This window comes from Andrographis paniculata, unplaced genomic scaffold (genome assembly GCF_009805555.1).
Source record: "Andrographis paniculata isolate CXL003 unplaced genomic scaffold, ASM980555v1 Contig80END, whole genome shotgun sequence".
In the NCBI taxonomy this organism is placed as follows: domain Eukaryota; kingdom Viridiplantae; phylum Streptophyta; class Magnoliopsida; order Lamiales; family Acanthaceae; genus Andrographis; species Andrographis paniculata.
Window position 1 is genome coordinate 4,746,106 of NW_026137618.1, and position 22,621 is coordinate 4,768,726.

Here is a 22,621-nt window from a genome sequence, read left to right on the forward strand (position 1 = left end):
TTTGCATTATGTATGTACATGTTAGGATTGATAACTAAAATTCAGTATAATAATAAAACAAGAAAAATTAGTTTTCTTGTAAAGTGAAAAAAATGACACCAATTAATAAACTTAAAAATAACAACTCAAATTCAGTATAATAATAAAACAAGTAAAATCAGTTTTTCTTATAAAGTGAAAAGATGACACCAATTAATAAAGTTAAAAACAACACATATTTTAATATCATGAAGCACATAATTGATACAAAATCAGCACAATGATAAAAACAAACTGAATTATTTTTCCCTTTTAAAATGAAAACATGATTGCAATTCACAAAATTAAAAATAGTACTACATAGTTGAAAACGAAAAAGACATAATTAACCCAGAGTCGAAACAATTGAAAAAAATCAATGAAAATATTGTTTCTAAATATCCAAATTCATTTAGAAAAAATAATCGGTACTATAACTGTCAACTCATCATTTTACTCTTTCATCTTAGATTTTCATGTAATGGACTTTTTGTTTCTTAATTCTAATCTATTGAAATGATTTTTTCGATTCAAGAGGTATGCAATGATTTTATTTGATTATGCTCTCAAGTTCATATTAATTTCATCTAACAACAAAACTGAGGATTTAAGTTTGTATTAATTTGCATAATAGAATGATATTATTGTCTTTAATTTTGTTTAGAATTGTTGAAAAATGGAGCTCGAGCAAATCTCCTTTTAATAGTAAAAAATGGCCAACTCTCAGCGTGGTAAGTTTATAATAATAACAACACTGTCAACGATATAAATGCATGAACACTAAAGCAATAAATTAGATAAGTATTTGTTGACTCAGTTCACTTATAAACCAATCTTACATGGGATTGAATTCACTATAATCAATAGTGAATATAGTGCAAAACAACGACAAACTCCTTCAACATATTTCTTTCATAATGACTAATCTTGAAATTTGTGTACACATATTGGCTGTCACAAGTTCGTACTGACACCAGTGTTTACAATAGCAACGGAGTAATGCAGATTAAGAGTTGGTCGTCTCCACCTGTTGGACCTCCGAAAACTCCTTCCTCCGGCGACTCTTCTGATGAGTTTTTGTGTAAAACATAAGTTCAAAATACCAAAATAGTGAGGGACATAAGTGAAAGGTCGGTGGAATATTTCTCTCTCTAAAAACTAACTCTCAAATGTGATCTATCTACGACAAGACTATCCCAAGATGTACATTCAACCACCTTGTTGAACAAGAAAAATAAACCAAATTAATTTCATTTACACTGATATGGAATTGGATGTTTCTCTGGAAATCTAATAGTATGTTGACTATCCTCATTCATTCAATTTGTCTTTTGTGTATATATAAAGATGAGACAAAATGGACAAAGATAAATATACTGCAGTATATGTCTATGTGCAACAGAGATAGTCAACTTTGTTGTATTTGAATTCTGATGACAACCATTGCAAAGATGAAAATTTTGTCTATATGTCAAAATAGGAAATAAGATTGTGCATGTGTGTGCAACAGACATAGTCAGCTTTGTTGTATTTGAATTATGATGACAATCATTGTAGGGATAGAAATTTTGTCTATATGCCAAAATAGAAAAGGAGAGCTATTTTCATTTAACAATAATTTCATAATATATGGTCTTAGCTAATTATAAGAAAGCTTCAAGAAATAATGAAATAACGAACCAATAGCTTTAAGCTAGATTCATTTATGTTGGTACATCTCATTAATTAATTATTATATTGTATTTTCGTTATACCAACAATATAAATGGTGTTGTCAATTTTCAAATATATATATATTTCTTTCGAACGTAAAAATTATATTTCATTCGTTTCACATAATTTGTCAGTATTTTGTAGTTCATATAATTTGTTTTTTTCTTTTCTGAAAATATAATTATACATTTTAATCAAATTTTAAATTTTATAATTTATGATTTTCTTAATCCTAATCAAATTATTTAATTATCTTAATCTTAATATATAATTATTTTTACTAATAAACTTCTCAAATACTTACTAATAATAGAGAATATAATTATTTTTATTTTCTTTAGCTAAATTTATACACAATTAATTTATAATAAACAACTTTATTCCTTTAAAATTTTATTTATCTTTATTTTAAAGAATAATAACTAATTTATCACTAATTTATCAAAAAAAAAAGTGAGACTATATTTAGAAGAATTTTATTTATCTTTATTTTAAAGAATAGTAACTAATTTATCACTAATTTATCAAAAAAGGCGACCATATTTAGAAGCCTCCAAGCGTCTAATTCTTTTGTAGGTTTTAACCAACAATTTTTACTATTCAAATTCTTTATTTTTCTTCAAAATATATATATATATCAAAACAAACAATTATTTTTTTTATATATATTATATTATGGTCATCATACAATTATTCAAATACAACTTTTTACTGTTCATAAATCCAAACCCAAAACCCACAAACAAACGCACCCAAAATTACTCTACACCGAGCATAAGTCGAGAACTAACATCATAGAGAGCATCTACGAGCATTTCACGATATAATTTTCGAATTTCTTCACATTCATCTAAATCCCGACATAGCGCAAACTAACAAGAATCCAACTTACAATCCAACGTGCGAGTTATCTTCACTCGACGATCATATAAAACTTCAATAAATCGCCCAACGAATCTTCATACCACAAAGACAACACGAACGACCAAACTCTATTCTAAAAGATCAAGAATTCCCGTATTTCTAAAACATCAACAAGTTCATCGAGCATTCCACAACAAACGTTTCTAGCAACAACCTAGTCAACAAATAAAACAACACGCCGAGCATTATAGAAAAGGGAAGCGCCGGCAAAGCCTTGCGATAAAACGCAAGGAGCAACAACGTTATCCCGAGACCCGCAACAATCGCAAGATAACACGCATAAACCGTCATAAAATCATACTTCGCCGCCCTACCAACCAACACGCTATAAAAAATAAAATCCCCCAACCCTAGCTTGATCGCGCCCGAAGATCCCAAACCAATCCCTTCAAGCGCAAGATTTTCACCCGATCCACCACCCCCCATCGAATTCATCCGCATACTCGTTTGCTGAATAAGCGGCGCTCTTAACTCCCCCGACCCCCCAACCAAAACCCGACCCTCCTCGACGCCAAGACTCGATCTTTCCCCGGAATTCCCATCCAAACCAACACTCCACACCCTTCTCCTCGGCAAAACACCATTGTCGCCGTCTCCGATCACCGGACGAGCCTCGTAAACCAAAGCCGGAATTTCTTCATCCCTCGACATCGCCAATTCGACCAAAAGCCTTAACGGCCCTCCCGGCAACAAAACGGCGGCAAGATCATACAATGCCATGGCTATTAAGAGCACCCAAGTTGTCCATTCCGGCAAAAGTGTAAACCAATAAGCAACAAGAACTCCAATCACTACTAAATAAGCTTGAGTCACAAATATCGCCATTTTCGAAAGGAAGACAGCCATAACACCAACGACAGTGAAATTAAAGAGCAAAACGAGGAAGGTAATGCAATCGATTGGGAAATTGAAATGCTGGATCAAAAATAGGGCGATTTCGCCCCCCATAAACCCTAGAACCATTAAAGCAGAGAAAGCCATGTAGTATTTAAGGAATTTTGTGCAGCGGAAGTAGAAGAGAAGGACCAGCAGGAATGTGACCGCGGTTACGACGGCGATGAATATGACGGAGTTGAGTATGGCGCCTTTGAGCTTATCCCAAATTGAGTCGGAATCGGACTCGTCGTAGGCCATGGTGGCCACCGTGGTCAGGGAGGCGCCGCCGTCGCCGCCGGAGTCGAGAATTGAAACGAGGATTACTACGGAGAGCATACAGATTGAGACGGGGGTTATGATTCGGGTGATTTCTTCGCCGAGTGATTCGAGGAGGCTGCTGCGTCGTGGATTGGGATTGGAATTCGGATTGTGATCCATTGTGGATCAAGAAATTTGGGGATTTTTTGGGGGTGGGGATTGGGGATTGGGGCTTGGGGCTTGGAGGCCGAAGGGATGCAGAAACTCCAATTTGGAGTTTTTTTAGTGTAGCCAAACACGCCCTTGCGTTGGAAGCACGCACGAGTCACGTGTTCGCCTGTGTTTGATATGTGAGTTTTCTTACCGTATTTTTATTATTTAATAGTTAGTCCTCCTCGTCGACACTAAAAAAGTTTATATATTTATTTTCTTTTTTTAAGCATATCTGCAAATGTGTTTTTGGGAAAAAGCAGGAAAGAGAATAAAACAAAAATAAATAATAAATTAAAAAGAGAAGACGGAATATACTATTATATCCTTTTTCGTGTCAAAACAATAGTTTATGGGTTCAAACCCCGATGTCTCAGCTCACCTGTCACACATGGCTCGGGTTCGACCGGAGATTTATACTTTTAGGTAGCGGCCAGGATTACTGCGTCGTAAAAAAAATAGTACCGGATCAAAAAAAAACAAAATGTTCCATTTTGTCTATCATTTTGTCATTTTTCAATCCATTCTAAAACAATATTTTCATTTTTATTTTTAGTAATTACAAGGGTGCGTTTTTTAGGAGGTGTTGGGGAAATTTGGGTTTGGATTTGAGTTTGATATTTATTTGAATTTTGAGATGAATTTACATTTTGATATTTCTTTTGAGTTTGAGTTTGATTGGAATTTGAGGAGTTTTAATGTGTATTGATTTGATGGATATAAATATAATAATATAAATGTATAATAATTTGTATAATTTAATTATAAATTTATATTATATTTTTATATTTTTTTTAAATTTTTATTTATTTGTATTATAAAAAAAATTTATTCTCTACAAAATAATATATATTGTATATATTTTATTAAATTATAATTATTATAATTTTTTTTATATTTATAATTAAAAAAAAAAAAAGACAGCCTCACATATTCTGTCTTCGAACCCCTCTCCAGTCTAGTTTTGGGATGGATCAATGTGCAAACACTTGTTTGCACCATAATCCAACCTAAAATTGGACTCAAAAAACAGACCCAAAATCATTATTTGATCGTCATATAAACCACATCATTGTAGGCCTTGTCCCTTTGGCAACGCATGGAATGTTTTTCGCCATATAGTTCGAGAGTTGGGGTTCACTGCTTAGAATAATAAAATTTTAAATCGAAATATATATTTGTTATAGTACGTGTGTGATATGACTATAATAGTTAATATAGTTGAAGGGAAAAGTTGAAGGGAAAAGAGCAATGTTATTGCCGGAGTTTGGAGCCAATCCCACAACCATAACACACCCGACTCCCTAATGAAACAAATATTAAAACATCATAAAAATACTATGGTACCGGGAGAGGCAAGCGACAAAGTACCTAAATGGATTCGTGTTCGCTCAGCGGAAAAGCCTTGGCACGGATCGCTTCGGGATCTTGCCTTCGAGCTTTAATCTTCTATAAGCTTCCCTCATGTGGCTTGGCCTGATCGGTCCGGAGTCCCTTCGCTCTCCCATTACAATCCGCGCTGCAATCATCAGACAATACTCCATTTAGATAAGATTTTTTGAAAGTTTCAGGCTGTGTTCTTTTGTGAATTTTTAACATATTTTTACTATTCAATTTTATTTTTTCTCCAAAATAATCAAATAAAATAATTACTTTTGGTTTTCTTTATATTATACTAAAAACGTGTTTTGCATTAAAAATATTACATCAATATCTATTTATATCATATTAAATAACTAATCAAATTCAAATTTTTACTATTTAAAAATTAAATCCACAAACAAACACACTTACAGATCTTTCGGATTCACCAAATTAAGTTTTATAGAATAGTAAAAAATTAAGGCTCCAGGGTGTGTTCTTTAGGATTCACCAAATTTTTTCCCCTTAAAAAATATCAAATCAAACACTTATTTTTTATTTTTTATATTACCCTAAAAATTATACAACTATTTTAATTCAAAATTTTAAGTATTCAAATAGCAACTCAAAATCAAACCTAACAAACACACCCTAGAAATTTTCTTTCGGTGTTTTTGGAGCTTTGAAAAAATTTTAAAATATTAAAAGTTGAAAAAATAATGTAATGTTTAGTTAAAAAATATATTATATATATATGCATTTGATGTAATAATTTTGAAAAACAATTACTGTTATTGAATAGCATTAAAACTGACATAATGTTTCTTGAAAGTGATCCTCTGTATGAATAGTGTCAAAAGTGATTTCACTGAGAAATGGCAAAGGTACCTGTTTCAACCAGCTCGCCAACGAACATTTTTGCAATTCCAGATACCACAATGGTCATAGGTATAGATATTTTGGCGCTTCCGGTAATGCTTGTCAATAACTGCAGCGAGAAATTAAACGTTTTGGAAATGAACATTTTCCATATACCTACCGAGCAAATTATAGTTCATATAACGGGGTGGGGTGATAGATAAGTTCGAGCAGCTCTACATACCCGTTTCATATTGGATTTCTGAAATCCGGATCTTCTAAACGACTCGTACCTACTCATTTGCTCCTCCGTAAAATGCGCTAAAATTTCCCTGGAGAAGAAACACTATGTTTGAAAAGAAAGAACTAAGCGCGACACGTAATACTCAAGAAAAATATCAACATATTGAATTACGCCAAATGAAGCTATACTGGCTTTCTGACAATGAGGTTCACATTATACAGAAATTTCTCTATTAGTATCAGCTAACTAACGAGATGTTTCATCGTAGATAGCACTCTGGCTAAAAAAAAGAACAAAATTGTAATCGGAAATTTGAAATAAAAAATAAAAAATGGCCTTCATACCATAGTCAACATTCCCAATCTGTTACCAATCAAAGAGTAAAAATCGAATGAATATTCAAATTTGGTTTTGTGAACCCAAAGTTAATCTTTTGGGTTTGAAACTAGATTACACTCACTCGTGAAAAATAAATGGATGATCCCCCACCCCAGATAAAAAAATATTTAGAAATGTAGAATTGTACAAACAGATTAGCCTGAGTGTTTTCCAAGAATCGTGCGGCACATAAACAGAGAAGAAATACACAATATTCAAATTTCAAGCACAAACAACCGATTTTCACTTTTTTGGCCAAGCTCAACTATCAAAGAACACAAGCATGTTCTAATCTTCTAAGGAAATATTTTCGCTTTGTAAAATGAGGTCATGATAATTATACTTGCATAAATGAAGCAATCGAAGATACTGAACAAATCAAACTTAAATTAGGAAGATATAATCAGCCCACTTACTGCATTTTGGCTGTTTTTGCAGGATCACCACTCCGCAACTTGCCAAGTTCAACATCCATGTTCTCTTCTTCTTCTTCCTCATCGTCGTCCTTATTTTTTCCAGCCGGACCAGTTCTCCCTATCGATACGGGAGCAGAAGTTGAAGGACCTGCAGCAAGTACTTTGGCGCTTTGTTCAAATTCTCCAGTAACATTAGTATTTGGGCCAGCTGAGGTTTGTGTTTCATTTTCATCGACACCAACAGGGGATTCTGGTGGAGAATCTTCCTGCTCTTCAAAAGCAATCTCAAATGGATCCTTTGATTTCTTCATCCAATTTCCTATACATGTAATTCAATCGATCTTCAAGCATAAACCAGCAACACGAACCCCATTATCTATTCCCTGATTTGGAAGTGGGATATCTATTCATTGTATAAAAGTTCCTTTTTGACAAAACTATGCACGTATTAACACTGAAAAAATGTTTGAATAGAAGTAATGTCATGTGCCTGAGAAGATGCATAAGGAGCTCTCTCTATATCAAACTTCTTATTATTAATTGTTTAGTAATCAATAATTTGAGAAACAGTCTGCACTTCGATGCTAAAACAATAAGTTGGGGTTTTTTTACAGGTTTTTACTATTCATGAAAAAAAATTTCTCCAAAAATATCAAATCAAACATTTGTTTTTCATTGTCCATATTACATTAAAAATTAATTTACATTTAAAATATCACATCATCGCCTATTTATAGCAGAACAAGCAACTATTCAAATTCAAAATTTTACTATTTAAAATCTCAACCCCCAAACCAACAAACCCTAAAGCCGTTTTGTTGCTTTGCAAAACTAAATAGAATTAAATAATGTGGATTCGCACTTTTTTGTTTTCATTCTCAATTTTTTACTACTCAATCTTTATTTTCCCTCTACGAACACCACATCTAAAACTTAATTCACATACAAAATATTACATTAAACAACTATTTTCACCTCAAAATATTAAAAACAAATACAAAAGAACACACCCAATGAGTTCGAGAAATTTGAGCAAAAACTAACTAGATGATGGGCATAATATATAAACAAAATTGCCTCAAACTAGATAACGGTCCCTTTTTTTAGTACTACAGCAACTACACTGCACTTCAATTTTTTAGTCTAATCCTTTTATTGAAATTGCAATTACAATGAGAACAAAATTTTACGGCGGTCACTAATACACTAATCAAAACCAAATAGACTACTCAACTACAAGATACCAGTGTCCCAGCATTGATCAAGCCTTGAGATATTGGTCATGACAAATATCCGACAACAATTTCAAGATAACAAGAACGAGATCATTAAAAAGCACATACAAACTCGGCCTAGCATAAGAAATAAAAAGTGTTATCCCCTGAATTAATCAATATGTTAAAAATGTCGCTCTAGAGCTTGTCTCATTTATATAGAAACTACAAAAACATAGATTTAACTCAAATTAACACCATAACGCATCAAACTTCGAAAAGTGAAGGCTTTTTAATAGGCGAACCAACTATATATCTAACAAATTATGCATTCCTACCACATAGATTTTACACAATTACAGTAAATTCAGATTCATAGTTACAAATACAAATTAAGCATCTATGTAGGTCAGATAAACAAAATTGGTAATACTACAGAATCACATTGCCCATACATAACTCTGCCATATTGAAGAATTACAAAACCAATTCAAGTGACCACCATTAATTTCCAAAATTGAGAATCATAAATCCTAAAGTCACAGCATAAATCTATTCAAAATCTGGAATACTGCAGATAAATTCATTGACAACAACATAGCTAAAACTAAAATGGATAGAACACTCAAATTAGTCAAAATGGATAGCAGCCACTGTTTTCAAGTAGAACGAACCAAAAAATTTAAAAAATCTGATTATTCCATTAAACAAACAATCAAACGACACTTCAACAAACAAGTACAAGTCCAGACGTCAAGTTCAGAGAAAGTAACGAGCAAATAAACAAAGAAATAAATATTCCAATTGTCAGATTGCACTGATTTGACAGAAATTAAAAACCTAACACGCACCTAGTTCCAACAAAGTCCAACCTTGTTTTCAAAGAATCGTCTCAACACCTGAGGAAGGAATTGGAATTGGAAGTAGTATCGGCGAGTGATCTCCGGAGAAAGGAACTGGAATTGGTAATCGGCGAGTCACTGCCGGAGGAGGAAGGAATCAAGGATGGTTCTCTGCGAGCAAGGAGCGAATTTGTGGCTTCTTCCTATTTGGGCTTAGACTTGGGCTTTATTTAAATGGTTACGAATATGGGAAATATAAGAATTATATTTTTTTAATTAGCACTTTTTTTTTAACAATATTTATGTTTAAATACTTCAGTTTCAGTCTCATATAAATTGTCTATATTTTTTATTTTCGACTATTTCATATAATTTTTTATTTTATTTTATACGATTTAATCACATTTTAAATTTTATAATTTATAATTTTTTAAATCTTAAATATATTATAATTATTTTTATTAATATATTTTTTAATTATGTATTAATTATACAATAATAAGGATAATTTATTTGGGACGAAAGAAATAGTATTTAAAATATATATATATAAGGAATTATTTACTTTAAAGTGAAAAAAATAATAATAAATCAAAATAAATAGGCATAAATTTATTTAATATACAAATATTCACCATACTCACAAGTCACAGCATAATTCAATAGACAATTATTAATTTTTCTCTTTGAAGTTTAAATTTTTTACTATGAAAATTTTAATATAAAATATTACAATATGCAATAAATATTATTTGTAAATCACATTTAATAAAATATTTCATTTGAAAAAAATAAAGAAATCTCAACTACATAATAACTTTTGTACATTTATTTTGAAAAAATATATATCGTCCCTCTCTCTCCTAATAATAGACTATTTTAATATTAAAAATATTCAAAAATAATAAATATAACTTAATAATATTAATAAAATATATTTCGTCATAAAAATATCAAAATATTCATTTCAATGTATATTGAACTTTACTACTTAAAGCAAACAGTGGTTTCAATGAGATTAAAACATTGAATTTAGTTTTGAAAAAATAAAAATATTACAATATAAATTATAAAATTAAGAGTGTTTTTACTTTGTATTTATATACTAAGGGTGTTCGTCTGTAGGATTTTATCAAAATTCTACTATTCATTCAAAACTTTCCCTCCAAAAACATCGAATCAAACACTTATTTTTTATTTTTTTATATTATACTAAAAATCAATTTTACATTCAAAACATCACATCAATATCTATTTATATCACATCATACAACTATTCAAATTCAAAATTTTTACTATTCAAATCCTAACTCAAAATTCAAACCCCCAAACAAACACACCCTAAGTTGATCGTTCAATTTATTCTTATTTTATTATTTAAATTTACTCTCGTTTCTATAAAAAAAATACTGCTTCTTTATTATTTATTTTTACCTTAAAAAGTAAAAAAAAAAAAAATTATTTTCATTTATTTTTATTAAAACTAGTGTTCAATCAATTAGTACATCATTGAATAATTAAGAGAATAATAATTTGATATAATACTTTATAATATATATATATATAAATAATAATGAGGGCATAATAACAAATAGAAATTAAAAAAATAATAATAATAATAAGGTAAAAAATAATTAAAAGAACACAACCATAGATCTTAACAAAAACAGTCCAACCGTAGTCAAAACTCATGTGACTCTCAACAAATTCAGCATTTTAGCTTAAACAAATAATACGCACGCTGAACACGGCCGTACCGAAATATTGTAGTGTTCAAAAGCGTGCATAAAAATATGTGGGAACACAACGAACACGGCCGTGTTTCCAACTCGACTTATGTTTTTGTAGCACGATAATAGTCATGAAATCAATATCATACATGAATTTCACTAACCTTTGAAGCTTATCCTCATTTGAAAGATGCAAAGAAGCTGATGGTGTCTTCGAGAGCCCCGATGAATTCGTCGACATCTTCTTTCGTGTTGTAGAAATGGAGGCTCGCTCGCGCACTTGCATTCACGCCCAAATAGCGATGGAGAGGCTGCGCGCAGTGGTGACCCGATCTAACGGCAACGCTGTGCTGAAATATATTGTCCATTACAAATTAGGCTCTTTTAAAAAATATTATATCAAAACGTAATACAAATCAATGGAAAATGACAAAAATATTTCTATTAGTGTCTCGTAATACTAATACAATGACATTTGTACAAAAAAAATTATACAAATATAAAAGATATTTTTAATATTAAATATAATGACGTAAAAAATAAATATAACCCTTAAAGGCGGACGGAGAAAATATTAATTTTTTCTCGCAAAACATTGTCAAATACCCATTTTTTTTTACTATTCTCAAAATTTTCTACAACTCCAAAACTCTTTTATCTAAATAGAGCCTTCGAAACGATAAATTGCATATACATCACATCATGAATAGTTTTAACATAAATATAAAAAACACCTTGCATAAACTATATTGTAGATCAGTATATTATGCACATTTTTAGTTAGCACATCAGTGAATTTAGGGTGTGTTTGTTTGGGGGTTTGAATTTTGATTTGGGATTTGAATAGTAAAAATTTTGAATTTGAATAGTAGTATGATGTGATATAAATAGGTGTTGATGTGATGTTTTGAATGTAAAATTTATTTTTAGTATAATATAAAAAATAAAAAATGTGTTTGATTTGATTTTTTGGGAAGAAAAAATGAGATGAATAGTGGATTTAAAATCCAATCCCCCAAACAAACACACCCTTAGTGTATGTTGTGCATTTTGACTAAAATACAAGTACTGTAGATATACTTTACTGACAAATGTAAGCTCTGTTTACGTAAAAAAAATTTATAAATTTTGATACTATTCATCAATAACAACTTTCATAAAAAATATCACCTTAAATACCTTTTTTATCTCACAAAATCACATCAACCACGAAAATTTTACCATTCCAAAAATTCTCCAAAACTCTTATCCAAAAAAAACCATAATTTCTAAACAAACTTAGAAGATCGAACATTATAGAAATTTTGGGAAAAAGAATTTGGCAGAGTCATCAATTTTAATATTTGTTTGCTATCAATACTAAAGGAATAGTAATGATGTTCGCGAAAGATAGGGAAATGTACCTGCTGGTCAAGGAAGGTAGCAATATCTGTTGGATGAACATCTTCGACATTGAACGAGCAAAGCGCAGCTCTGTTCACAGTTTCTGAAGGTGCCGGACCATAGAGACGGACGCCATGCACTGACCGTAACCTATTGTATAAATAGTTTGCTAGCTCTACCTGGAACAAGAAAACAGAGAAAAAGAAAAACCCACTTGCATAAGCAAATTATTTGCAAAATGATATATCTAAGGATTCATAATCTCGGATTATCCTTGCGGCTGTAAAAGAATCAGAACGAATAAAAAGAGTTATCCAGCAGTAACTAAACAGCACGAGTATCGGTGCATTTCTTAAAATAGGATTGAAGAGTCGAATGCTAGAAAAAAATCATAAGGTTCGGATTGCATCAAAATGTACCTCGTACTCATGGATAGTTTGCATTCCAATGGCGGACAAATAATCAATTGCTGCTCCCAAACCGACGGCCTCACCAATCGCGGGAGTCCCAGCCTCAAATCTGATCTCGTTTGTTGTATTTATAACATAAGGCGAAAAATATCAACAAGCAATAAGGCATTCAAACTCGAAAAATTTGCAGCATGTACAAAAACCAAAACTTTAGATCAATAATTAATCTCAATCAGACATTAATAGATGCTGCTAATACAATTCGTGATTTAACATGCACTAGTTCTGACCAAAAAAAAATGTATAAACTAATTGCCACCCGACTGATCTGGTCAAGTCAGTATGGTGCTGATTTGAAAGTAATCAACATATATCTATACATAACATATTTATAATACAACATATGTTAATATTATAATTCAGAAAATATTATATTATAACTCAACATTAGGGGTGTGCATTCGGTTGGTTTGGTTCAAACCGAACCAAATTTTCAATTTTGATCGATTTTCGGCTTATAAAAATTGAAACCAAAATCGTACTAACGTTTTTCAAAATCAAATAAACCAAATCAAACTAGTCCGGTTCGGTTCAATTCGTTTTAAAACAGAAGAAATTAAACTTTTATTTACTAATATATATTTTTAATATACAATCAAATATAAATACTCAAAATATAATATATATTATTTATTAATATATAATTTATTATTATTTTAGAAGTTCGGTTTTTTCGGTTAACCAAAATTAAAAATTAAAAACCATAACCGAACCAAACCAAACCAATTAACCGAATAATCTAAACCAAACAATTCGAACCGAAAAAAAATTCGATTTTTTCGATTTGAACCAACCAATGCTCACCCCTGCTCAACATACAATGTACTATGTGCAAATATATGTCGGTTATGTATATAAAATACTTGGCTAGATCAGGATCTGCAGCCCTGATTGCCTTACAAGGAGGAGGCACAAAGGTGTGCATCGGTAAGGAACAATTGTAACCAACTTTCAATAAATATAAGTGGCATTGTTACAAAATGTACTCTTTCCACAGACACGTCATGATTTCTAATCAAAATCTCTATGTTACAAAATGCCTCTATTCTATATATTTTCATTTCCATGGCCAATCTTTTCTTCAATAATAACTTTGGATATTTTTTATTGCAATGCAAATATTAAGAAAAATGAACTTTTGGTGTTGTATTGTTAACAAACTTTGATTTGATGAACTAAAAATTAGCCAAAGAGGGACTTTTTCAAGGAGCATTAACTTTTCCGTCTTAATTTGAGTTAAAATCCAATTTGATAATGCATAGACATTTTACCATGATAACCATAGCACGTAACGATAGGGGTGGAAAAGTCCCAAGGTAAAAAACCAGTACAGTTTTTCCATTTTCTAGAACCAGCAATTTTGCAATTCCAAACTCTAAACCAATGCTACATGTTAAATGATGTAAATGACCGACTCACCTAAAAGTTTAAGTTGTTAGAAATACGTATCATTTATTTATTTATCTACAAACAAAAATCCACCAACACTACATAACCTCTCTAAAACTATCGAAGCATATTCATGAAACAATCATACAGATACAAGTACTGTAGGTCAACCAATATATGTATATATATATAGATAAACACAGACCTAGATGGAGGGTCAGCATAGGTCGAGTAGTCCAAAAATACATCTGCTATCATTTCACCACCACCTGAGAATTACGCCGACAGGTTTTTAGAGGTCCAACCAAACAATTTACATAAAACGATTATATGATAGTAACAAGAGATTATTGATGTTGTGGTTATGACCCTTTGATCTCTTCCCCCCTCTTTTTTTCGTAGATTCAGGAAGTGAAAAGAAATGAGACTAAACACTTCAAATCGAAAAAACGCACCTAAGAAAGGAGGCATGGCAGACAATAGCTCACTTTTCCCATATAAGAACCCAATGCCTGTAGGCCCACACATCTGAAGCATGTTTATTTCTTCACTTCAAATGCTCACTACGAAGCTTGATAGTTAACTCATATAGAAAGAAATTGACCTTATGAGAAGAAGCAACAAGAAAATCTGGATCAAGGGCCTTCACATCAACTGCCATGTGAGGAACACTTTGGCATGCATCTATAACCACTTTGGCCCCAACATCATGCGCCCAACTTACAATTTGGTCCACTGGAAGAACCGAAGCTGAACGGATAAATAGATATAAGTTCATTATGTCAGATTGCTCGACTGAGAACCAAAAATGAGCAACAAAAGAAAAGAGTTCTGCAGCGAAGGACTTAAGACAGGGAATTATTGGTAAAGACTACTCAACATAAATGTAATGCCATACTTTAGAATAGTTACCCTAGACTACGTTAAAAAATACACAGTATTTTGGTCTGAAATTTCAGTTCTGCTTAATTAGCCTTGAACAGAATCTTTTATGTGAAAACTTGTCATAAGATCATCGAACCTTTTCAATCTCAGAAAACTCTTTTGCAGCTTTGGATTGAATCAAGAGAAAAAAAGTTACCTGCTATTGAATTTGAGTTATAGACATTCAGATTGCAATGAAATAGTATTTTTGTATCTAATGTTTAGAAACTAAGCCCAAAAATCAGCTGATCCAAATCATTTAGTCCCTGGTAATTTCGGATGAGCCATAGATAACATATAATGAGCGCTTCAGACACGTAGAAACTCTAAAGTGGCATAGCAAGTGGATAGGCATCATTCAAACACAGTAACGAAATATTCACACCCATGTATGAATTGCGGATGCAAAAGCATTTTAGCTAGAGTTAATACTAACTTACAGTCCATGCATAAATATCATCTAGATAAAAGTATAGTTCACAGTCAAAAGTACACTCACCCAAAACATTGGAAACATGGTGAACGACGACAAGTTTAGTCTGCCTTGAGAGCAATTCCCTTAGCTTCTGCACATCTGGCACTTCATCTTCTGTTAAATTTACAAACTTTAAAACTGCACCTGTCTTTTGAGCTACAATTTGCCAAGGGACAATAGCACTGTGATGTTCAGCAACTGTAAGCACTATCTGAAAACCACAAATTAAACATGTTTTTAACTCTTTAAAGATAATATAATAACATTAGTTAAATTCATAGTAATAAAACCTTGCGCATCTCAACGAAATATAGAACTAAGAAATAGATAAAATATAGAGGCGAACAATTGATGTGATCTTTGCAATTGCAACTAAGTTCATTTTTTTTTGCAACAATCACATGATGATATATCAAACCTAACTTGTTTTTATGTCCACAAACATCTCACTAAAAAGCTAGAGGTAAGCGACTTTAAACATTAAACATTTAACATTCCCATATCAACCATCCCCAGACATACCCACAAACTGCATTCCATTTCTTAGCTGAAGAACAGTGCACGTACTTGTCAAGCAGGGTGCTGGATCTAAGATCTTAAAACCATTATTCACTTGTAACAGGCACATGAATGATAATTCTTTATGCTTCAATAAGGAAAATACCATCTTCTGTGGATTTTTCAACATTTTTCACTATTCTATTAATTTTCCTCCAAAACAATATCAAATCAAATGCCTAGTTTTTCAGTTTCTATGTTATACTAAAAATGAATTTTACATCAAGACATCAACTATTCAAATTTAAATTTTTACTATTCAAAAATCTAAATCATTAAACAAACACATGCTTTTCAAGCAGTGAGAAATAATCTCCATCCAAATTACCTACTCACACAAACAAAAACATTCGAAAACTAGCACAAACTCCAGGAAACAAAAAATTCACATTGCTGCAAGAGTTCTACAATCCATTTATCAAAACTATAAATCGACTTGCTACGAAAAAACAGGAAAAAATAAATACAACAGCATTGAGTAGCTTAACAATGCCGAAACCGATGCAACTTCTAATATCATACAAGCCACAAGACCCCATAATCTCTCTGCCAAAAAAGCTATCTAGCTCAGCTCAAACTCAGTTCATCGAAATATGATTCGAAACAATTAATTGAAAAGGATACAAAGCTCATACCTCATCCCCCTTCTTCAAATTTGAGAGGCCCCAACTGTAAGCCACCAAATTAATGGCCTCTGTAGCATTTCGCGTGAACACAATCTCCCTACATTCCGATGCGTTTATAAAATTCGCAACCTTCTGCCTCGCTGATTCGTATTCCTCCGTAGCCTTCGCGCTGAACAAATACAAAAACAAGCATAAGAACAACCAATCCAAACACCACCACCACCACAGCTCCCACCGGAATTACCTCAAATAATGAATGCCGCGGTGGACGTTCGAATTATAAGCCTCGTAGTAAGTCTGCAGCGCCTTCAGCACCGCCGCCGGCTTCTGTGACGTGGCGGCGTTATCCAAATACACAAGCCTCTTCCCATTCAACTCCTGCGTATAAACCAAATCGCCGCAATAACGATTCACTTCCTTACCAAAACCAAAAGGTGCGAGAAAATAAAGACATAAAAGTTCGATTGCCTGGTGCAGGATAGGGAAATCGGGCCTTGTGATGTGACCGAGCGATCCAGGGCCGAGCTTGGGGTCGCTGGACAGCGCAGCAGGCGCGGAGGAGGAAGCTAACGGCATAGCGCGGAAGGTACGGTTAGGTATAGCGCGGATTGAAGGGGAGAGCTTGAAAACGACGCCGTTCATGGCTGTTACCATCATCGCCGGCGATTTGGTCCACACTTCTCTTCTCTCAGTTATCAGCTCAACAATGGCTACTGATATTTCATTTCCCCATTTGTTTTATATTTTCATTTACCAATAAATAAGAATAAATAATTTATGCGTGTTGCACGTTTAAATAATAAGGCGAAATTAATCCAAATTGATGTGATTTTATGAAATTGTATCCAAAATTTATATTTACATAAAATAATTTCTTTGTAATTTTATAAACTGTGTCTAATTTTCTGCCGTTCTTATTTAATAAATTTGACTTAATGCGAAGAAAATAAATATATTTGTAATTTTAGAGTTATAGAAATTGAAATTTTAAATTTTTCTTTTTTTTTTTTTAGCAAATATCCTTAAATAAGGACCTAGGGATTAGACAGAGATGAAATTTGACACAATGTTAGAAGTATGGGAAATTTAGACGCAATTTCATAAAATAATCAGTATATTTTGTGCAATTTAATCTTATATATATATATATATTATATTACAAATTTATTTTAGATTCCAAATATCATATCAACTTTATTTATATCAAATCAAACAACTATTTAAATTAATGTCTTACTATTACTATTATACTACAAATCTTTCTTAAAATTGAAATATGTTCGGTTGATTCTTAAGCCTACTGAATGCTTTTCAAAGGGTCTGTGTTTAGTTAATTAGATTCGAGTTTTTTTGCTTGAAATTTGTAAAATCGATTCTTCAAAATTATAACAATTATTATCATCATTGTTTTCTTCATCTCTTTCTAAAGTTCCACAATATATGTTCAAAAAAAATATAATTTTATATTTAATTACTATATAAATTTTTATAATATTATATATAATTCTATTTTTAGTTTAATTTAAATTTATATAAAATAAAATTTTCTTAGGGTAGATGAAAACGAACGAAAATGTGTTGAACTCGAATTCTTAACTAGTCGGGTTCAAACATTGAAAGCTTCCGCTTGTTTACAACTTTAGTTGGAAGATAGTGATAAAGCTGACATTGCCGATGCTAATAGGAGAGGTGGCGAAAGAACAATGTAGAGTTCATCCTAAGTCATTTGAATTTTACGGGTGAAGTGGTAATGTCGATAAGGCAATTTTTTTTATCATTTTTTAAATTTTTTTTATATAATTTATATTGTACTCCATCGGTTATTCAAATTTATTTTCACTTTCCTTTTGGTTCTCATTCAAATTTATTTTTGTTTCTTTTTTAAGTAAAAAAATATAACTTTTTTTTAAAAAAAAAAAGTAAAAATTTATATTCTTATATATTTTTCTTAAAACTTGTGTCTGGTCAAATAAGCACACAATTGGATGACGGAGGAAATAATATTTTTTTCTAACTATTTCATTTTAAAATTATTTTTTTTTCAAATAAATTAATGTAAATTTACCGACGAAATATTTCTTTATTTTTATTTAAAATTTATTTTTCTATATTAGATTCAATATACTTTTTTTTTTTTCAAATTTTCCTAAATCTTATTATATCTATCATTTAAAATTATGTCCATATTATTCTTTTTATAATAAAAAAATAAAAAAAAATTATTAAAACGAAAAACAAAAATACTACATAACAATCAGAAAATATATATATATATATATAAATTTATATAATTAAAAAAGTATTATTTAATTAGAGTTCAAGCCTCACTAGAATATTGAATAATTTACTAATAATTTACAAATTGGAGAAACATTCTTTATATAAATTTAGTCCTCCGTCCCACATAATTTGTCCTTATTTTTTATTTTCGTCCGTCCCACATAACTTGTTCTTTTTATTTTTGAAAATATAATTATGCACTTTAATCGCATTTTAAATTTTAAATTTTTTAATTTTTTAATTTTAATTAAACTATTTATTTATTTTAATCTTAATCTATAATTATTTTTACTAAATAATAATTATTTTTACTAATACACTTTTAATTATTTGATAATTATACTTTACCTAAATTCATATGTGTCTATAGTAATACACTCATATTACATAAAACGGAGGGAGTACAATATAAATCGTGAAAGTGATTTGATTTAACATTAAAATCTAAGTTCTAAAATAATCAAATACTCCTTTACAATCTTTTACACAATTTTAATATTTAAAAGAAAATAAATAATACTAATGTATATAAAAAAAATCATAAGACTCTATTTCAACTCTTTCTATAATAGTTATTGTAATGTGTACAACTTTAATTGGAAGATAGCAACAAAATTGACCTTGAATTTGGAGCTCCTCTTGAGGCCAGTGGAATTTGGTGGGTGAAAGGCATTTTTTTTTTTTTAATCATTTTTAAAAAATATTTCTTTATAAAATATATATTGTAATATTTTTTTCTAACTATTTTATTTTAACATTACGAAATATTTACTTATTTTTATTTAAAATTTATTTTTCTATATTATATTCAATACTTTTCTTTTCTTTTCTTTTCAAAGAAAAAAAAAAAAATACTATTCCCTCCGTCCAAAAGAAGTGTCTTGAATTAAGGAATAATAGTATTTAATTAAAAGTGGGTATAAAGTAGAATGTAAATAACTAAAATACCCTTGCTTTTTGAAGGATTTTAAAGAGTACGTTAGAATAATAATTAGGGATAGCATGAAAAAGTACGAATAATTTTGTTATAAAGTAGAGACCACGACTACTAAATAATGAAACAAGACAATTATTTTGGAACGGACGAAAATGGAAAAATAAGACAAATCTTTTGAAACGGAATGAGTACATAACAATCGGAAAAAACAAAAAAAAAATGAATATATAAATTTACATAACTAAAAAAATATTATTTAAATAGAGTTCAAGTCTAAAATATTGAATAATTCATAATAATTTACAAATTTGAGAAACATTCATTTATATACAGATTTAGTACAATATATACCGTGAAAATGGACTTGATTTAACATTTAATATCTAAGTTCTAGAATAATCAAATACTTCTCTACAATCTTTTACACAATTTTAATATTTAAAAGAAAATAAATAATAATGTATAAAAAGAAATCATAAAATTCTATTTAAATTCTTTCTATAATACTTATTGTGATTTGTAGATTTATATTATATTATTATAAATAATACGATGTAGATTTATTTGTTATATTATATAATTATTTAAATATAGATTTTTTTATATATATATTATACTTAAATATCAATTTTATATTAAAAAAATTATATTAATAAGTATTTATATTGTATTATATAATTATCCCAATTTAAACTTTTTACTATTCATATATCATTTTATAAAACCCAAATAATGTACTTATTTTTATACATTTTTATAGTCTAATAATATATTAATAATATTTATTATATTTTAATTTCATGATATTAATTTATATAAATTGTGATAATGTTAGTATAATTTTTATTTTTATCACTTTGAAATATTAAAATTATTCGAATTTGTGAGATTAATATCATTTAAAATTTTAAATGATTTGAAATAAATTTTTATGCATCGTCGAAAGAATTTTTGTTTCCGACGGTTTGGTTCAAGAACAAGCCGAAGAGATTATTGTTTTCATGGTCATTTTGTTGAAATAAAATTTGAAATTTTAGACAAATATAAATGTTAAAATATGTAGAACAAGTTGAAATTGGATGTAAAAATATATAAAGAAATACTACGATTTAAAAATATGTAGATAAGCATGATTATTTTAAATGAATTTGAATTGAATTGTATTGGTATAAATAAATTAGTGATAAATTAAAATTTTTTTAAATTTTAAATTTTAAATATTAATTAGTTAATATTTTTAGCATTTTTATTGGAGATAATTAATTTTTAAAAAAATAATATGTGCATTGTAAACATGTTTATTTTTTTAAAAAAAATAATTATAAGGTATTGAGAAATATGACCTAACATATGATCTAATAACTACTATTAAGAACTTTTTAAAATTGTCGTTCAATTTAGAAGAAAAAAAAAAAAGAAAAAAACTTCATCTAAAGGAAAAATTAAGAGTGTGTTTATTTTGTTAAATTTAAAATAATATTTTCCCTAAGCATTATTGAATAAGTATGAGAATTTAAAAATTAATATTCCCTCCATTTTATAACAAAGTATCCATTTTTTCATTTTAGTCCGTTTCATAACAAAGTATCCATTTTTTTTTAGTAACTGTACTATTTACCTAACATTACAAATACCCTTACAACTTACAATATATTACACAAATATCATTACCTTTATATCACACATACTAATAAGATTATTTTAGTCATTTTTATTTTATTTATACTATATCCCAATATAATACTAATATTTCTAAAACTATATCAAAAAAGTATTTACTTTTAGGACGAAAAGAGTAATAATTTAATATAAACATAAATGAGGTAAAAAATGAACTATAGTATTATAAAAAATCTATTAAAGAATAAATAAAAAAATTAATAAATAATTTAAAAAATAGAAATTTTTTTATTATTTATTAAATATAAAATAATAAAATGATAAATAACCGTGCATTAGGGACATAAAAAAATAAAATAAAATAAAAATCACTAATGTGTGCTCTTCTTACAGTTTGGATTTTGGGTTTATGAATTAAATTATATGAATTAGAATAATTATATAATATGATATAAATGAGTGTGAATACCATATTTTGAATATAAAGTAACTTTTAATAAAAATGCATAAAAATACAGTTTTATTTATTGCGTGAAACCTTCATATATTAATGTTAAATTTTCATGAAATACCTTCATCGTTAAAAGTTGATGTTTGTTTTAAATAAATACTTAAATTAAATAAGTTTTATACAAATAAAAATATTTAAAATATTTTTTTTAATAAAATAACTAAATAAATAAATAATTGATCAATCATTTATTTTTACTGTAGTCCATTTATAAAAATTATATAACAATTTATCTCAAAACTATAAAATAAAATATTATTTATTTATTTATTTTATTAAAAAAACTTATTTAAGATGCGTAATTTAGGTAAGAATCAAACATCAATTTTAAATCAGACGACGTTTCGTGCAAATTTTATATTAACACAAACAAGTTTCACGCACTAAATAAAATTTGTACATTTT

The 22,621-nt window shown here is 29.4% G+C and overlaps 3 protein-coding genes across 5 annotated transcripts; all 3 read right to left on the reverse strand.

Moving 5' to 3' along the window:
* Positions 1 to 2,368: 2,368 nt before the first annotated feature.
* LOC127241144 (presenilin-like protein At2g29900) lies at positions 2,369 to 4,088 on the reverse strand. Its single transcript, XM_051260061.1, has one exon. The coding sequence runs from the start codon at positions 3,967 to 3,969 to the stop codon at positions 2,755 to 2,757; it is 1,215 nt and encodes a 404-aa protein (XP_051116018.1). The 5' UTR covers positions 3,970 to 4,088; the 3' UTR covers positions 2,369 to 2,754.
* A 1,145-nt stretch (positions 4,089 to 5,233) lies between these two features.
* Positions 5,234 to 9,529, reverse strand: LOC127241141 (transcription initiation factor TFIID subunit 11). Of its 3 annotated transcripts, none has more exons than XM_051260059.1 (5): positions 9,344 to 9,529; positions 7,258 to 7,576; positions 6,464 to 6,551; positions 6,250 to 6,349; positions 5,234 to 5,518 (listed from the first exon to the last, which is right to left on the reverse strand). In XM_051260059.1, exons 2-5 carry the CDS (start codon positions 7,566 to 7,568, stop codon positions 5,391 to 5,393), a joined length of 627 nt encoding a protein of 208 aa, XP_051116016.1. In that variant the 5' UTR covers positions 7,569 to 7,576; positions 9,344 to 9,529; the 3' UTR covers positions 5,234 to 5,390. The 3 variants fall into 3 exon arrangements, with proteins under 3 accessions (XP_051116016.1, XP_051116015.1, XP_051116014.1); XM_051260058.1 differs by having other exon boundaries at positions 7,258 to 7,640; positions 9,323 to 9,529; XM_051260057.1 differs by having other exon boundaries at positions 9,323 to 9,528.
* Positions 9,530 to 10,926: 1,397 nt separating this feature from the next.
* On the reverse strand, positions 10,927 to 17,596 carry LOC127241083 (cysteine desulfurase 1, chloroplastic). The gene is made up of 10 exons (XM_051259973.1): positions 17,337 to 17,596; positions 17,113 to 17,246; positions 16,878 to 17,037; positions 15,709 to 15,895; positions 14,890 to 15,035; positions 14,741 to 14,813; positions 14,491 to 14,554; positions 12,846 to 12,945; positions 12,447 to 12,605; positions 10,927 to 11,393 (listed from the first exon to the last, which is right to left on the reverse strand). Exons 1-10 carry the CDS (start codon positions 17,523 to 17,525, stop codon positions 11,223 to 11,225), a joined length of 1,383 nt encoding a protein of 460 aa, XP_051115930.1. The 5' UTR covers positions 17,526 to 17,596; the 3' UTR covers positions 10,927 to 11,222.
* Positions 17,597 to 22,621: the final 5,025 nt, after the last annotated feature.

What these genes read in the sequence shown, in the direction of transcription:
- LOC127241144 (XM_051260061.1), bottom strand. Translation starts at nt 3,969, where the DNA reads ATGGATCACAATCCGAATTCCAATCCCAATCCACGACGCAGCAGCCTC.
- LOC127241141 (XM_051260059.1), bottom strand. Translation starts at nt 7,568, where the DNA reads ATGAAGAAATCAAAGGATCCATTTGAGATTGCTTTTGAAGAGCAGGAA. An exon ending in GCAAAAACAGCCAAAATGCA is followed by an intron (nt 6,552 to 7,257) that starts GTAAGTGGGCTG and finishes TTTCTTCTCCAG; the next exon opens with GGAAATTTTAGCGCATTTTA. An exon ending in TGGCGAGCTGGTTGAAACAG is followed by an intron (nt 5,519 to 6,249) that starts GTACCTTTGCCA and finishes TGATGATTGCAG; the next exon opens with CGCGGATTGTAATGGGAGAG.
- LOC127241083 (XM_051259973.1), bottom strand. Translation starts at nt 17,525, where the DNA reads ATGATGGTAACAGCCATGAACGGCGTCGTTTTCAAGCTCTCCCCTTCA. An exon ending in CGCGGCATTCATTATTTGAG is followed by an intron (nt 17,038 to 17,112) that starts GTAATTCCGGTG and finishes GTATTTGTTCAG; the next exon opens with CGCGAAGGCTACGGAGGAAT. An exon ending in ATTTGAAGAAGGGGGATGAG is followed by an intron (nt 15,896 to 16,877) that starts GTATGAGCTTTG and finishes TGTGGTTTTCAG; the next exon opens with ATAGTGCTTACAGTTGCTGA.